The sequence below is a fragment of the Medicago sativa genome, chromosome 5 (assembly GCF_051527215.1).
Source record: "Medicago sativa cultivar Bolivia chromosome 5, Bolivia_mono, whole genome shotgun sequence".
NCBI lineage: Eukaryota > Viridiplantae > Streptophyta > Magnoliopsida > Fabales > Fabaceae > Medicago > Medicago sativa.
The window spans coordinates 40,738,384-40,757,216 of NC_140753.1; the positions used below are offsets into that span (position 1 = coordinate 40,738,384).

General features: G+C 36.4%; 1 protein-coding gene across 1 annotated transcript; it reads left to right on the forward strand.

The window, feature by feature from the left end:
• The first annotated feature begins 3,707 nt into the window (after positions 1–3,707).
• LOC146922122 (uncharacterized) lies at positions 3,708–4,909 on the forward strand. Its single transcript, XM_085711467.1, has 2 exons — positions 3,708–3,796; positions 4,372–4,909. The coding sequence occupies exons 1-2, from the start codon at positions 3,708–3,710 to the stop codon at positions 4,907–4,909; spliced, it is 627 nt and encodes a 208-aa protein (XP_085567593.1).
• Positions 4,910–18,833: the final 13,924 nt, after the last annotated feature.

Genomic DNA, 18,833 nt, shown 5'->3' on the forward strand with positions numbered 1-18,833 from the left:
TTTGGCTTTGAAGTAATCTTAGCCTTAGAACTAGAAGCTTCAGGTTCTGATTGAACAACAGTTTCCAACTCAGCCCCTTCTGGTACAAAGAATGTTTTCAGACCTTCCTTGATGCATTCACAACAAGACTTTAGATTGGTTTTCTCAAGTTTCACTTCTGGAAAACCAATTCCTCTGCCATTGTTCTTGTAAATGCTATAAATCATAGAAGCTACTCTGCTTCTGTCAATGCCAGATATAATAAAATCTTCAAGAGCAATTTCATGATTACTTAAAGGTTTTTCATTACACTTTTCTTGTAGCTTCTGACATAAGAACCTGAGCTGATCTTCATATGTTTTACACATGAAGTCAAAGCCCCAAAGTCCTTGTTCAGAAGCTTTCAGATCCAATAGAGTTGATTTTTGCTGTTGTACCAAATCAGCATATTTTTCTTTTAAATCCTTCAACTCATTGGTTCTTACTTCAAAATGTGTAAGAAGTTCTTTAAGTGACTCAACAAGTTCATCTCTGGGAATTTTGGAATATACCTCGTTTTCATCTTCTGAGTCTGAATCTGATCCAGCTTCTGAAGTTGCTGTTGCTACCAACCCAACAGCTACCTTTGCATCTTCATCAGCTTCCTCTTTATCAGATCCAGATTCACTACCCAAATCATCCCAGGTTGCCATTAAACTCTGCTTAATCTGCTTCTTGAATTTGCTTGGTTTGAATGTAGACCTCTTTGACTTGTCCTTTGACTTTTCTCTTTGAAGATCAGGGCATTCAGCAATGAAGTGTCCCGGCTTCTTACAGTTGAAGCATCCCTTCTGATCTTCTTTCCTTGAGCTTCTGGAGTTACCCCTTTTGGCGAGAAACTTTCTGTTCTTCTTGGCCAGATATTGAAGTCTGTTTGAGAGCATGGCCATTTCAGCAGTATCTGGTTCAGAATCTGAACTTGACTGTTCTTCCTCTTCAGATTCAACCACTTTGAGAGCTTTTGATGACTTGCCTTTGGATGGAAGAGCTATTGATTTACTCTTCTTAGTAGACTCATGTTCATTAAGACTTAACTCATGAACTTTGAGAGAACTAACAAGATCTTCGACACTTAAAGTGTTTAAATCTTTAGCTTCCTCAATGGCAGTCACTTTTGGTCTCCATCTGGCAGGTAAGCTTCTGAGTATCTTGCTTACATGATCATAAGCAACATAGCTCTTCTTTAGAATCTGTAGCCCAGAAACTAAGGTTTGAAACCTTGAGTACATCTCCTCAAATGATTCATCATCCTTCATCTTGAATAACTCATACTGATGTACCAGCAGGAGAGCCTTTGCTTCTTTGACCTTCTTGCTCCCTTCATAATTTGAACAGAGAGAAGTAAACATAGCTTTAGCAGTGGATTTGTCACTCATCTTCATGTACTCTGCTTTGGGTATGGCAGTGACAAGAGCTCCTCTGATAATATGATGCTTCTTGTAGAGTTTCCTCAGTTCTGGAGTATGTTTCTTTCTATCCACAGCAGCTCCTTCTTCATCAAGGACTAAATCACTAACACCATCTTCCAGAATATCCCATAATTCTTCATCTAGGCTCATGATGTAACTGTAAAAGTTGGTCTTCCACCAAGAGAACTCTTCAGCATCTCCATTGAACTTTGGAACTTTTCCAACACTGGTTTTCTTACTATCACTATAATCATGTGAGACATTTTTATAGCTAGTATCACCAGAACCAGTAGGAGGAGGAATAGACATGTTTTTCTCAGATCTTTGACTGTTGCACGGTTAAGTGTTACACAACAGACCAAGGCTCTAGATACCAATTGAAGGTGAGAAAAACACAAGAAGGGGGGTTGAATTGTGTTTTAGAAAAATTCTTCGTTTCTCCTAAAACTGAACACACTGATCAGAAGCTAAGCGAGACAGCTTCTGAAGTGATAATCAGAATCTAAATGCAGCGGAATAAAACAGAGAGAGAGAAGAAGAGCGACACAAAGCAATTATACTGGTTCCTTCCACAATCCGGAAGTAGTCCAGTCCCCCTTGCACTTCCAAGGAGATTTCACTAAGAGTAATATCTGATTACAATTGCTCAAGCACACAAGCAAGAGACTTCCTTTGCTCAAGCACACAAGCTAGAGACTTCCTTTGCTCAAGAACACAATCAAGAGACTTCCTGCTCAAGCACAATTGCAAGAGACTTCCTAACTAAACAAAATTACACAGAAAATTGTTTAAGGTTGAACACTTGATATACAATCAGAGGTGCTCACAATACAAATCAGATACAAACTCAATGGACTTAAGAATTTCTAAGATATGACTTTAAGACACAGAAATTCTAAGTGAATGCAGAACAATTTCAGCAGAGGTTTGGCACTTGTAAAAATGTTGTGAGTCTTTCGTTCAGCGTTCTTGCATTACCAAATCTCTAGGTCTTCACTCCTTTATATAGAGGTGTGAAAGAGACGTTGTGAAATTGCCAGCACACCAAAGAGTCGTTGTTGAAGCTTGATCTTTCACCAATGATCTTTTGCCTGATTTGGTTGTTGTCCTATGAAGAACCAATTTGAAATCCATTCCTTATCCAAAGGAACATCTATGCAGGCGAAGCTGTATTCTGGAGCTGTTTTCTTGTCTTGTAGCGTGGACACAAAATAGAGTAGTGGAGAACGTGGTTGTACAATTCGTACAAAGTACAATGTCAACGCTTTCGTCCAAATTGCAAGCACATGCCATCAAACACCTTTGAAATGACCGTTGCAATGTTCCACTAATTTTCTGCTGTGTTTTCGAATCCAATAGACAGCTTTTGCAATGTAGATTCTTCAATCTTTGAATCTTTTGCAAATCCAGTTGATCTTCAGCTTCTGGTGAAATGACTTCTGATGAGGCAGCTTCTGATGATACAGCTTCTGATGAAACAGCTTCTGCAGCTTCTGATGGTGCAGCTTCTCCAACTTCTGATGATGCAGCTTCTGATGATGTGGCTTCTGGACCTCTTGTCTTCAGGAGCACTATTCTTCAGGAGCAGCTTGACTTCAGGAGCGCTTTTACTTTCAGGAGCGTATTGCCTTCAGAATCATCTAAGCTTCATTTTCTTTTGCTCTTCATTTGCTCATTCAGAACCAATCAATGATGTAACTTTTTAACTGTGGTCCTGTACACTTGAACAAATATTAGCTAGTCCAATTTACAATTTTTAATACCTTGTTATCATCAAAACTCTTTAAGGTTCATTGTTAAACATATTTTGTTCCAACAGAAGATGCATGTTATATACTATGCAAGTAAGACCTTAGATGGGGCATAGGTAAATTATGCTACAACAGAAAGAGAATTATTAGCAATAGTCTATGCCATTGACAGATTTTGGCCATACTTGGTAGGATAAAAAATCATTATTTACACAGATCACTCGGCAATAAAATATTTGTTAAACAAAAAAGATGCCAAACCAAGGTTGATCCGATGGATTTTGCTCCTCCAAGAATTTGACCTTGAAATAAAAGATAAAAATCGTACTGAAAAATGTTGTAGCTGATCACTTGTCCCGTCTTAGGGAAACCAATGAGGATGAGTTGCCTTTGGATGACTCCTTCCCGGATGACCAACTCTTCTTATTGGCATAAACTAACGCACCTTGGTATGCAGATTTTGTTAATTTTCTTGCAGCAGGAGTACCACCACCTGATTTGAGCTACCAATAAAAGAAGAAGTTCTTCCATGATCTTATACACTACTTTTGGGATGAGTCTTACCTCTTCAAAAGAGGCTCGGATGGAATTTTCAGAAGGTGCATTCCTGAAAACGAGGTAAGTAGTATTCTACACCATTGTCACTCCTCTTCCTAAGGTGGCCACATCAATACTCAAAAGACTTCTCTCAAAATTCTTCAATCTGGTTTCTAGTGGCCATCACTTTTTAAAGATGTGCATCTCTTTGTTTCTAAATGTGACAAATGTCAACGCACCGGTAATATTACTAAGAGAAATGAAATGCCTTTGAACAACATCCTTGAAGTAGAAATTTTCGATGTATGGGGTGTTGACTTCATGGGACCATTTCCCTCTTCTTTTGGAAATAAATACATATTGGTGATGGTTGACTATGTGTCCAAATGGGTGAAGGCCATTGCCTCCCCCCACTAATGATGCACATGTAGTCATGAAATTGTTCAAAAAAATTATCTTTCCAAGGTTGGAGTGCCAAGGGTTGTAATAAGCGATGGAGGGTCTCACTTCATTTCTAAACATTTTGATAAACTTTTACAAAGGTATGGAGTGAAACACAAAATTGCAACACCCTATCAACCACAAACTAGTGGACAAGTTGAGGTCTCAAATAGACAAATAAAAGCCATTCTTGAAAAAACATTTTCTAACTCTAGGAAAGATTGGTCAAGTAAGCTCGACGATGCTCTTTGGGCTTATCAGACGGCCTACAAGACTCCCATTGGAATGACTCCTTTTAAACTTATTTATGGAAAATCTTATCATCTTCCGGTTGAACTTGAGCACAAAGCTTATTGGGCAATAAGGAACCTCAACTTGGACCCAAATTTAGCTGGTCAAAAAAGAAAACTTCAATTAAGTGAGTTAGAAGAACTTAGGATAGATGCCTATGAGAATGCCCGTATTAACAAAGAAAGAACTAAAAATTGGCATGACAAACATATCCTCAAAAGGGAATTCAAGCGTGGTGATCTTGTGCTGCTCTTTAACTCTAGGTTGAACCTTTTTCCAGGTAAGTTAAGGTCAAGGTGGTCTGGTCCATTCAAAGTTCGCAAGATGTACGCTTACGGGACAATTGAAATTTTTTCAGAAAAGACTGGACCATTCAAGGTTAATGGCCAAAGATTAAAGATTTACAATGCAGGTGAAGCTGTTGAAGAAGAGACTGTCTTGACCCTCAAAGAGCCTCCTTGAGGATCTATTTCCTCCCTTTTTGTTAAGCTAGTGATGGTAAAAGAGCGCTTCGTGGGAGGCAACCCACGGATTTAATAGTTGTATTTGTTTCCTGTTATTTCCCTTTGTTTTATAGGTAATTGTCCAACCATGATGAGAAAAGGCAAGAAAAGTTGAAGATGTCCAGCCAGAAAGATGGCACGGCCCGTGCCTGTAGTGGCACAGCCGTGCCTATATGAAACTTAAATGAACATGAAAGTGGCAGAAAGATGGCACGGCCCGTGCCTATAGTGTCACGGCCGTGCCGACCTGAAGGACCCCCAGAGTTCAACTTTTTCGTTTCATCGACAAATTGTGAGCTCTCCTCTTCCTTTACTCTTCTCTCCTTCTTCTCTTTTCTTTTATTTTGAATCATTGAGGACAGTGCTTCTCCTAAGTGTGGGGGGAGCCTAATAAAGTGTCTAGAGTCGTCGTGTTCCAAACTCCCTTGAACTTTATTCTTTTGTTTTGTTTTTATTGCGAAAGGCATGATTAAGTAGCTTGTTTTTATTGAAAATTATGACATAAATATTTTGTTGTCTTCTCCTAAATAGGTTATTTCTTGTACATGAAAGTGAATTCTTGTGTTTTAATTATTCTTGATATACCCACATCTTGTTTTATTGTGAATAAATTCTCCAATGAAAAAAGCACAAGTTGCATCCATTGAGTAAGTGTATGAATTGGTATTTTAAGGAACACGTTCAAATTTTAGTGGTACATTGACCCATAAAAATCTTCAGAGTAAAAGTAGTATAAGTTTCTGTGCGGAATAAAAAGATAAATCAAAATGGGGCGGAAGCAAATATATTTATAAAGCAGCATCACTGGATCATGGAGGAAAGGATACCCCCTCGCTGACTTCCTACGTGAAGGTGATGTTTCTCTAATAACTAAGTAGCTTCCAATAATCCTTCTAAAAGAGGAGGCATCATTAACACATGGAGGAAAGGATACCCCCTCGCTGACTTCCTACGTGAAGATGGTGTCTTTTAACTTATAAATCTTGCAGCACTACTTAGGTGATCATTGAATCTAGGAGGAAAGGACACCCCCTCGCTGACTTCCTATGAGAATATGGTATCCCTTAAGCAATCTGCAGCCCCCAAGGCATTTAAATTGTCAAATAAATCTAGCTAATTCCCATCTCTCTTATATGAAATGAAGAAAGGACTTTTCTCGGTTGGTTTAGTGCTAAGATTAGAATCTGTTCCTCATAATATCTATCTTATACAGGAGCAAGAAAAGGGTTGAACTACACACACACACACACACACACTCACTTGAAACTTGATTGTTGGGTTGAATAAAGATTACAAGAAATGCTTAAGTTTGTGATTAGTGTACGTTTGAATTGAAGCCTTGGAGGAGACATAAGTTTTTAATTGAATTGTCATATGTTAATCTTTTGTTGCTGCTATGTCTATGCCTTTTGCTTGAGGACAAGCAAAGATTCAAGTGTGGGGGAGTTTGATGAGTCAATAATTAGTAATTTTTATATAATATTTAGTTTCATTTTATTTAGATTTAAGTTTATTTTATTTAAGTATTATTTCCTTTTGAGCTATTTTACTTCAATTGCATATTATTATATTTCAGGAACGAATGTTTGATAGGTTGAGTCTTGGAGCAAAAGAAAGAGGACTAGGAGCTGATTCGGGTGAAAAATACGAAGATTGAAGACAAAAATATGATCCCCCAAAGTCAGAAGCTTGGCACGGGCAGTGCCAACAATTGGCCAGGCCGTACCACCCTCCAGAGCCACTTTTGCTGCTTTTGCTTCAAGAATTAGCTGCCTGTTTTGACCAAAAAGCCCGTTGTTTCTTGTGGAACAGTCTAGTGAATAGTTGCTTAGGTTATAAGTTGACAGTATAACTATAAATAGAGTAGCTAGCTATCATTAACATTCATCTTTTGTTCTTGGAATAAAAGTTCACCTTTATTTTATTGTTATTTACTTTTATGTTCTTCTTCTTCTTCTTCTTCTTCTTCTTCTTCTTCTTCTTCTTCTTCTTCTTCTTCTTCTTCTTCTCTTCTATGTCTACAATGAACGTGAGTGAGTAGACTCTTCTTGTCTTGGGATTGTTGGATAAGTCTAAATGACATAATCCTAATCAAACTAAACCATAAACCCTAATTTTATATAAATCTACTTTCTAATCTAATTTCACCGTTTTTATAATGAATTAACAATTACCAAACTAAGAAGCGAATGCGGATGGTTTAGTAATTGTTAATTCATCATCTCAAATATCAATTCATAAAGCGAGCGCGGAGCTTTGATATTGGAACAAGTGAAATTAGACAAGGATTGCGAAACATGATAATATTCTAGCAAACCTTGAGACACATAAAGTTTTGTTCTTCAAGGATTCTAATAACAATCAACCATGAGAATAGGCTTGATTGTTAGAGGAACACACTCACTGAATTCGAGAGAAGATTTGATACACTAAAGAGAAACTTGTCTTTAGAATGTAGATCAAATATAAAGTTATAGGTTTAGGGTTTGTTTGTGAAGGATTCGTTATTATGATGAACCAATAATCCCAAGGCTCTTTTTATTATTATTTTCTTCAATTAAAAATCAAACCCTTTTCAACTGAATCCTCTTCTAATCATTCTCTAAAGGTTAATTGAATTGAACAACTCCCTGTTGGAACGATATCTTTTTATTACTACATCGGTAAACCGTGCGCATACGGTTTTACTCATCATACCCCATCTTCATGATTAACACCTCATTGCATCGTCAAGTAATTACAATCCATACATAAAAAATCATCATCATAATATAGTCATCCTACACTTATTATCATCATTCTTCATACAACGGCAGCAATCATGACTCATGTCAATGTGATATGCACCTATACTCGACGCATACATGCATGTGGTACCAAATCTCCTCAAGGTCGTCACCCATGATGCAACAAAACATCATTATCAAGGGTTATAGTCAACGGCAATATGGATATAACATCCGACACGACATATGATGCATGAGCATATGACTCAATCCACTATGCATATGTTCACAACAATTCAACGACTATAAATCGACTGTTATAATCAACATTCAACTATATCATATAGTTTAACAACTCCATACAATTCCTTACAATCCAAGTAAAGAAGAAAATGCAACACATGATGACAAACACCATATTCATCACCTAACAACCATTCATACATCTTCTTACAATCATATCCAACTATGCATAAAGGATTTATAAGGCAATCGGCTCTTAAAACCATTTTCAACAAAATTCATCTATCATTCCACAATTTTACAATAATTGAAGCAATCAAACCAAAACCAAGTAAACAAGATCCAATGCCTCAACTAAGTATACCTCTAGGCCACATATAAGTGAGACGAAATAAGACGAAATTATGAGAATCACAAAGTTCGTCTCTCTTTATCGTTTTTCAAGAAAATCCATTATCAAAGCAAAACAAGTTAAGACTTGATGAAACCAATCACAACCATTTTTAGAAAGTATATAATCAGTATACGACCTTAACCCTACTCCAACTCCAAGAGAAAAACGAGTTTCGGAAAAATCAACGTTCTTGGACCATTTTTCAAAAGTTAAGTTCAATTCTCAAAATCAAGTCCAATTCGATTCAAACGGTGTTCCAGTAGGTTTAAGTGTATAAACAGAGATTAAACAAGTCAAAAGAAACATTTTAGAAAGCTCGGATTGGTCCCCAAGTGCACGAAACGAAAAATCAAAAGTTGCTGAACTGGGTGTTGCTCGCTTAAGCGTCCTGAGCACGCTTAAGCGTCCAAGTTCCAGTAGCTTCTGGACATAGCACTGTTTTATCTTGGTTTTTCGGGTGTCAAACATTGATTACGTTTGAACCTTTTTAACCTTTGATATCTCATTTTTTCTTGGGAAGGGAAAAATAAGAAAAACCCTTGAGAATCGAGGTCCGGGAGTTGTTTTCGCTACGGGAAGGTGTTAGGCACCCATAACGACTATAGTATCCTATAGGAACCGTCTTTACTTTCTACGCGCGCGCTTTATTTTTAAATGCTATTTGGAAAAATGATATTTACACCTAAGGTTCTACTATGTGAAGAACTGGAGGGAGAAGAAGATGTTTGAATTTTTATTTTACTTGAATTGAAGGAATATTGGTTCTTTGCCTACGTACCCTTTTAAGGGATCAAATCCACCGTAGTTCTCTTCCACAAGGAATGTTTTTGTTTTTGTTGGTTGATTTTAATTTTGAAAATGTAATTTTGAAGAATGAGAGAGAGAGGCCTCAAGGGCATAAGATTGTGAAAATATGAGGTTGAATTAGTTATTTTGCAAAAGAAGTCTAAGTAATATTAGAATTCATTAAAGTTTTTGTTTAAGAAAATAAAGGGAAAATACAATGGGATTTTGATCCCAATGTTTATTTGGAAAAATGATTTGAGTGATATTGTTCATATTTTTTGAAAAGAGAATTTTTCTAAGTTTCAAAGTTCCTAAACATACATCTAAGCATACATTTCCTAAGCATACATCTAAAGTATCCATGTGATGTGTGTGCATGTGTCGGTGCTTGTGTCAGTGTACATCATTAGAGTCCATTGTCCTTTACATCATTGGCCTAGATACATGCTATGGTCTTGCAAGAATTTAAAAGCATAAAGTAAAGTACAAAATCCCTAGGCTTTACATTCTAACTTTTGCATGAATTTTAAAGTGTAAGAAAATAAAGACTAAGAATATAAGATGGAGGATGAGATGCTTATGGAATGTATGAAACATGAAGTGAAGTGGTTAGTAGCATAAGACATGATAGAATGGAAATTAAAAGCACAAGAAACACTAAAAAAACTTGACAAAAGATAACAAGACTCTTAACCTAAAAGTAGCAAAATATGCCTAAAGTTTACCATAACATCAAAGCAATTATATGACCTATAATCCTCACATCATGACAATTTTCTAAAGGCTTTATTATAATCAATGATATGAGAATTATAAGAACACATGCAAGTCAAGAATCATGATATATTTTAGACATACTTGTCACTTTATTTTCACAAACAAACATTCACATGACTTGTAAAACAAGCAAACACATACAATATATTCACATGCAGTAAAAAAACCCTTCAAAACAGCAAGAAATTCATTACAAATTCACACTTCACAAATCAATATCATGTATCATGATTAGGGATCAAGAACATGCACTTTTCACAAATTTTTAATATAAAACATCACAAAATAGCAAGAAAAGCATCACATTATTTTTTATCAATTTTTAATATGCAAAATCATCACAAAAATATCACAAAACTAACAAGAAACATACATGAAATTTTTTAGAATTTTAAAGGATTTTTAGACTCAAGAACATGCAAAACTTCACAAATTTTAACAAAAATAGTAAACAATTTAGCAAGAAATACCACATATATTTTCCCTCAAGTTTTAACACATAAAAATATCACAAAAATGTCAAGAAAATGTCAAGAACATGTAGAAAATTTTTAGGAATTTTTTTATCAAAGTTTTGAACACATAGAGGTGCAAACAGCAAGAAACAGTGTTGAAATAGCAAAAAATCAAAGGAAAACGCAAGAAACCCAAACCAAAGCCCAGGCCCAAAGGGAAGGTGGATCCTGGATCCACAGGGAAGCAACAGAGGCCGTTGGATTGATCCACTTGGATCAAACCCTAGATCTAATGGACAGGATGCAAGGCCAAGTGAACCAAGACTGAATCAGACCGGTTCACCTGCTTATATAAAGGTTTGTGGACCGGTCCACTTCATTTCTCCCATTCGTTTCTCTCTCTATGTCTCAGACTTCTCTCCCTTTTCTCTAAAACTCTGTCGTCTTCTCCGGCGGACTTGACCACCGCCGGTGAAGATTCCGGTGACGGAACCCTAATCTTCTCCGATCTATATGGATCTAAACCCTAAACTAACCTATTTTTCATGCTGATTTCAAATATGAACTTAGATTTGAGAAATAAACGGTGAAACTCTGTAAATCTACATTTGATGTTTCGGTTTCTTATCTTTTTCAATCTTTTTCAATCTTTTTCGAAAGAACAAGTTCTGGAATTTGTTAACCTACTTCGTTTCACCGTTTATTTACATTTACGAACCTTCGATGATGATTTAAAACGAAAACGAGAAGGTTTCGTGAGTTTACCTGGATTTGAATGGAGATTTGAGTGAGAAGACGAAGAGAACCTTCGCGAACCTTCTCTGAGCTTCTGGTAAGTGCTTCGTTGTTGTTCTCCTTCTTCTCCTCTAATTCACTTCGAATTCAACTTCTCTTCTTCTTTCTCTCAACATTTTCCTTGCGATCGTGTTGAATTCGTCGTGATTTGACGAATTCACGCTTGAATTGCAAGGTAGAAAGTTCAGTGATGAAGATTACGCAAGTAATCACTGAGAACTTTCGCTAAATTCGAAAAGATTTTGTTGAATTGAACGTTTTTGGCTTCGATCTTTGGAAATTTGCATTGATTTTGTGTTTTTGATGATGAATTTGTTGATTTGTGTTGGTTTTGGTGAATCTGGAAACGGTTAGGGTTTGTTAGATGATGAAGTTCTTCATGAGCTTCATCATGTTCTTGATGAAAAGTGGTTTTTGATTCTGTTAGAGGAGAGAGAATGGGTGAAACGTGTTTGTTGAGTTGGCGAACTGTGATTGATGATGATCCTGTTGCAATGATTAAATGGCCTTATATAGGCTGCCATGTGTTCTGATGCTCCAATAGGACGTTGACACCTGGATTGGACCTTAACAAACTCGGCCTTAGCTTAAAATTGACTTGAGGACCTTCCTGCAATTTTTAAGACTTTGGGACTAATCTGCAATTTTGCAAAAAAGGACTATTCTGCAATTGACTAAAACTTGAGGAGCAAACTGTAAATAAAAAGAAAAGACTAAAAACAAAAGTTTGACTTAAAGGACTAAAATGTAAAATTGAAAAAGTCTTTGAAAGAAAAAATGAAATGGAAGAAAAGGACCTAAGTGCAATTTTTAAAACTTGAAGGACTGAAATGCAATTAATGATAAAATTGAAATAAAATTGGAAAAAACGTAAAGTGAAACGATTAAAAAAATACAAAATGGACTAAAACGAACCCACTACATAAATGAGGTACTTCAAAGTAAGCTCTCTCTGCCAAAATTTCGTGTGAAATGACCAAAATGCCCCTAGGGACTAAAATGACTCGAAATGACTCAAATGTAATTTTAAAATGGTTTTTTGACATGGAATTGAAACAAAGGCTTGTACAACAAAAAAAAAGACTCAGAGACAATTTTTAGAGATCAAACAGAGTTTTGACACTGGAAATGACTAAAATGCCCTTGAGGATAAACTGACTCAAAATGTCTCAGATGCAATTTTTTTAAAAGGGATTTTGACATGAATTAAATCAAGGACTTATACAAACAACTTGAAATGACTCAAGGACAATTTTCAGGGATTAAAATGAAGTTGGACACATGAAATGACTAAAATACCCCTTTGTTATGAATTTTGCAAATAATATTGAAATGAAGTGCAGAAATTGATCAGAGACAACTTCAAAAGGACTTGACATGCAAGAAAAACATTTGGATGGTTTTAAATGTAAGAAGACATAGACAAACTCACAGTTTGAAAAGATTTTTGAGGCAAAATTGGAAGATAAAGCAGGGTAAAATATCAGTGTAAAACAATAGCAAATTGGCAATCTTCCAAGAGTAATAGACATATATTAAAGATGGAAAGACATTCTGAGCAAGTATTTTTAGGTCCAAAATTAGGGTATAACAGCTGCCCCTATTTAAGTTTCTTTGTCCGGAGGGTCAAGAGACGAAGTCTTTGATTTGACTGGACGAAGATACTTAAATATTAACATTTGCACTTTTTTTGGACATAAAAATACGCTTCTCGCATTTTCAAAAACATGAATGCCCTGCAACATTTTAATTATGAATGCAAGACAAGCAACCGGAGTCTACAGAGCATGTCATATCACTGGGGATTTAGGTAGACATTGACAGGGTAGCCAAACCAGGGGACAAAAGATAGGTACAAGCTGTTCTTTGGACCGAACTAGCCACTTGACCACACAATACAAACAGAAGGTGAGTACAAGTTGTTCTTTGGATCGAACTTGCTGCTTGACTGAGAATAGAGGTATAAAACAGGTACAAGCTGTTCTTTGGATCGAACTTGCTACTTGACCGGAAACATAGACATATAAGTAGATACAAGCTGTTCTTTGGATCGAACTTGTCGCTTGATTGAAAACACAAACTGATAGGTAGGTATAAACTGTTCTTTGGATCTAACTCGTCGTTTGACCGGAAACATAGGCATGTAAGCAGGTACAAGCTGTTCTTTGGAGCGAACTAGCCACTTGACCAATAACAAGACATATAGCAAGATATAAATTGGAAGTTTGATTTGAAAAGATACAAATTGAGAGCAAGTTGATATTGACTTGATTTGAAGATAGACATGACCATTATTGTTGGCCCAAGAGCGAATTGAGAGTGAATTAACATTGAATTGAGTTGGAAGTTTGATATTGAAAGAGACATTGGAAGTCGAAAACTATCAGAGATACAAACATAGACATAGACATGGAGTTGAATTGGGAGTTTAACAGAGACGTCGACATTGAATAGGAGAGTTAAGATTGAGTTGAATTGGAAATTGAAATTGAGTTGAATTGAAAGTTGAGATTGAACTGAATTGAAAGTGGAGATTGGAAATGCAACATGTATGTATGGTTTAACAAGATCATTAAATGTATGAGCACATAAAATGCATGATTATGTATGTATGAATGTTTAAAATGCATGATTGGTTTGTAGTTTGACATAGAAGTTTCACAGAGAAAACATTGGAAGATTGGGCACGTAGTGGCGCGTGCTATAACATGTACGCACAGGAATCCTCTTTGGATAGACCGTCGTTGAGAGACGTATCAAAACCATGGCTGAGGGCAATAAAAACCTGTAGAGGAGGGACCTCGGAAGATTCTTTGATACAGGTCGTCGTTGCTAGGCGTGTCAGTGCCGGGTAAACATTGGATGTTCGCATCTGTGGTCAATGCTTTTCATATTATTTTTCATTCTTTCATTTTTCCAATCCCATTTTTGCCTGAACCGCCCTTTCAGGTTTTCGATTCACCGGGAATAAATTCTTTTCATTGCCCCATTTTTGCCTGAATTGCCTTCATAGGTTGTCAATCAGTGGGGTGCTCATTTTTGCCTAAGCTGCCCTTTCGGGTTTTCGACTTAGCAAGCTTTTCATTTTCATTGTCATTTTCAACATTTTTTACTTTCGTTCTGTTTTTTCATTCTTACCATTGACCACAGACCATCCTGGGGAACAACTTGCTTGTAACATGTATTGAAATAGACATTGACACTCATTTATTCATGCATGTTTCACTGGAATGTACCCTATTGCTCAGGTTCGTTTTCAAAATAGCTGGAGAAGATTTTTTTCAATTTTCAAAAATGTTTGTTTCAGACATTGACATTATCAAATAGAAAGAAAATATTTTGTATATAGCATTGAAAGTAGAAAGAAAGTAGAGTTTCAAACAACAGCACAGGCTCAAATTGATGTAGAAGAGTGAAAGTCAGCCAAAGGCATAACCCCACAGATTTACAAAGCTTGGAAAATGGTAATTTTATTGGTTGGTGGTACATTGAACACGATGACCGCTATATTTCATAGAAATTTTGAATTCACAAGTACAGAAGCTTCTGATGAAGATGATCATTGACAGTTGCAGATGCCCCACGGGTTATGGTGATTTGCCAGATATAGTTACTTGTCTTTTATTATCAATCTCATTTTTGCATGAACCGCCCTTTCGGGTTTTCGGCTCATCGAGACGCTCATTCTTGCCTGAGTTGCGTACAATCTCAGCGAGCTTTTTATATTCATTTTTCTTGTCCCTAATTTTTGCCTGGATTGCCCTTTCGGGTTTTCGATCCACCGGGAAGCGCATTTTTGCCTAGGCCGCCCTTTCGGGTTTTCGACCTACCACGCTGTTCTTTTCTTTTTAGACAAAGTATTTCTTGACTATATCGGCATTGACATGATTCGGAAGTTCAACACCATCCATGTGTGTAAGGATCAAAGCACCACCAGAGAAAGCCTTCTTGACAACATAAGGACCTTCATAGTTAGGTGTCTACTTGCCCCTTGGGTCGGGTTGCTGACTTATCCTTCTTTTCAATACAAGTTCGCCCTCCTTGAATTCACGAGGTCGGACTTTCTTGTCAAACACATTCTTCATTCGCACTTGATACAACTGTCCATAAGCCATAGCATCCATACGTTTCTCTTCGATCAAATTCAACTGGTCATACCGACTTTGACATCATTCAGCCTCAGTTAGTTTTGCTTCCATGATCACTCGAAGAGATGGAATCTCCACTTCCAGAGGGAGAACTGCTTCCATGCCATATACCAGAGAAAAAGGTGTTGCCCCGGTTGAACTGCGTACTGTAGTACGGTAACCATGCAAGGCAAAGGGTAGCATCTCATGCCAGTCTTTGTAAGTAGTGACCATCTTCTGAACAATCTTCTTGATATTCTTGTTAGCGGCCTCAACTGCACCATTCATCTGAGGTCTATAAGGAGAAGAGTTGTGATGCTCAATCTTGAATTCTTCACATAAAGCTTGCATCATGCTATTGTTCAGATTGGAACCATTGTCAGTAATGATTTTGTTAGGAACACCGTATCGGCAGATGATGTTATTCTTGATAAACTTTACTACCACTTGCTTGGTTACATTTGCATAGGAAGCAGCTTCAACTCACTTGGTGAAATAATCAATTGCCACCAGAATGAAACGATGTCCATTAGAAGCTTTTGGTTCAATTCTTCCGATCATGTCAATGCCCCACATAGAGAAAGGCCATGGGGAAGATATAACATTGAGGGCATGTGGAGGCACATGAATCTTGTCAGCATAGATTTGACATTTGTGGCATCTTTTGGCATGTCTGTGGCAGTCACGCTCCATGGTTATTCAGTAATAGCCGGCTCTTAACAGTTTTCTTGACATAGCGTGACCCATAGCATGGGTCCCAAAGGTACCGTCTGTAACAACCCGTTTTTCGCTAGATTTATTTTATTTATTATTTATGTGTGTTATATGTGGTCATGTGTGATTGTTTGCCTCTGTGTGTATTTTTGGTTAGGATTCGTAGAGTTCGGTGTTAGAAGGGTATTTTAGTCATTTTGGACTTAGGGGCATTTTGGTCATTTTGAGGGCAGTGGCAATTTTGTAATTTTGCAGAAAGTTATTTTTAGTGTTTAGTGAGAGTTATTATTATTTTACCTAGTTACTAGAGAGAGGGTAGTAATTATTTTAATTACCATTAAGTGAGTGGTGACATTTTGAGTGTTAGAATAGAAATGGGTTAGGCCCATTAAGGTTTAAGAAATAAGCCCAATTGAGTAGAGCTAGTATATAAACTCTAGTTGTTGGTAAAACTAGGTTTTACAAACATTATCATTTCATTTCATTTGGGAAGAGAAGAGATAGAGACTAGAAGCAACAACAAGAACAAGGGTTAGAGCTTGAAGAGGGGATTCATTATCTAGGGGTTAGAGAATCTTGGTGCTAGAGGTAAGAGGGTTAGAATTCAACCATAATTCATAACTTTTCATTTCTACCCATTTTATGAAATTGATGAATTGAATCTAATTGTTGTAAATTCGTGCATAATTGTTGTTGTTATGTTTGATAACATGATTTGTGGGATAATTGTGTGTTAGTATGTGAATTAACATGTTGAAATGTAAAAATATGGGTATATTGTGTTCTTGAGCAAATTTGTTGAAAAATGAAGTTGTGGTGTTAAATTGTGCATGAATTCATGTTCATTAGTTGTTGTTATTGATTTGGTACATGTGGTTGTTGGATTTATGCTTTGGGTGTTGATGAAAGTATTGTTGTGATTGAATTGTGGTGATTTTGCAATTTTTGGTGAAAATGGGTAGATAATGAAGAAGTTTGATTTTGATGATGTTGAATGAATTAAGAAGATTGTTAGAATGATTAGAATGGTATGATTTTCTGTTTTAATCACTTGGTTTTGGAGAGAAATCATTTTGGGAAGAAAATGGGTTTTTAAGTAAAAGTTGTTTTTAAGAGCTTTTACAAAATAAGTCATTTTGGGATGAGTTTGATTAAGTTGTTTTAATGTTGAAATGTCAAGTTTTCAAGTGTGGTTTGTATGGTCTAAGTGTTAGGAATGCATTGGTGAAAACGGAACTGAAATCGGATTCGAAAACAAGATTTTATGCACGAAAACGTAAAATTTCATTTTTGCTGTACTGGTGGAATGACACGACCGTGTGTCTGGATGACACGACCGTGTCAGAGTCCCCTGTAAGGGATCACACGACCGTGTGTCCTGACCACGCGACCGTGTCAGTTCTGCAGAATCCCAAAACCTTGTTTTTTCGTATTTTTGTGTACTTTTTAGCATACCAATGGATTCCAAACACCTAACCTTATTCAATCAATTTATAAGTAAGCTTCTAAGAGTATCATAGCTTGGGTCTAACTTGGTTTTATTTTGGAAATGAATTGGTTTTGCAAAATGATGCCAAGAGACGAACTTCGTGATTTTTGGGAATTCTTCATGTGTGGCCGATGAAATGCTTATGTAACCTCTACTACACACATATGTGAATTGTGAGAATACAAGGCATAGGCAATTGAGCTTGTTTACTTGGTTTTGACTCAAATGTTCAATTAATTTAATGTTGTGATTTTGAGAGACGAACTTGACTAAGGATGACTTTTGAGAATCATTGGATTGTGAATCCCTTATGGAGAGTTATTATATGTTATGTGGAGATGATTGGTGGTGTAATTATGTGACAACTACATGTTGTGTGATTTTTGGATGTGGTTGGTGATTGTATATATAATATGTGATGGTGAATTGTTAATGATTGCATATATACAAGTATTGGTGATGGTGAGGTGATTATTGTTTGTGTGAACATATGCATTTGTAGTTGAGTCATATGTTCATGCATACATGACTGATGGTGGTGGATTTTATATCCAATGGAGGTGATTACGATGTTTTTGTTGCATCGAAGGTGACGACCTTGAGGTGTTTTGGTACCACATGCATCTAGATGAGTCTAGAGCCATTGCATAAACTGTTGGTGAATCGATTTGCATTGAGATGTGTTTGGTGATTGATTTGCTAATTGTAATTATGGATTGAAGTGTTAATTGTTAATTGTTGATTGACAAGGTGAAGTTGTGATATGTGTATGATACACTTGTGGACATGAACTTGGTATGATGATATTGAATGACCTTGGAATATTTATATGTTGTGAATATTGTGGAATTATGTATGGAATGTCATTCTTTACCCTTGATTATATCTTTCATCTTCAAAGTTCTTGTTAATCTTATATGGATTATGATGATGTAATGCTAACCCTCAGTGGTTTACCACCTACCTTTCCGTATGGACGGGTAGTGATGAGATCATGAGTTCATTAAGCATGTGGAAGGAAACTTATAAAAAAAATTATCCTACAATAAATTTGTCCTGATATTTTGTTTCATGATTTTAGTTTTTGGGCAGCATATGGTTCTTTGAATCACATAATATTTGATATAATTACATAGTACTCAATTACACTATGGAATTTCTAGTGGATGTAGTATACACGTGCCGTTGATATTGGGCTGGGATGAAATTCACAATTATGGAGATGAAGGAATGGCTCGTTATTGGCATATGATGTTTACTAGCTCTTCAACGGTTTTGAATTGTAATTGGCATGATTTCAACTCACATTAAATTGATGCAGCTGATATATTAATGGTTGAATTCATTTGAATATATAGAAGGCAAATATAAACTAGC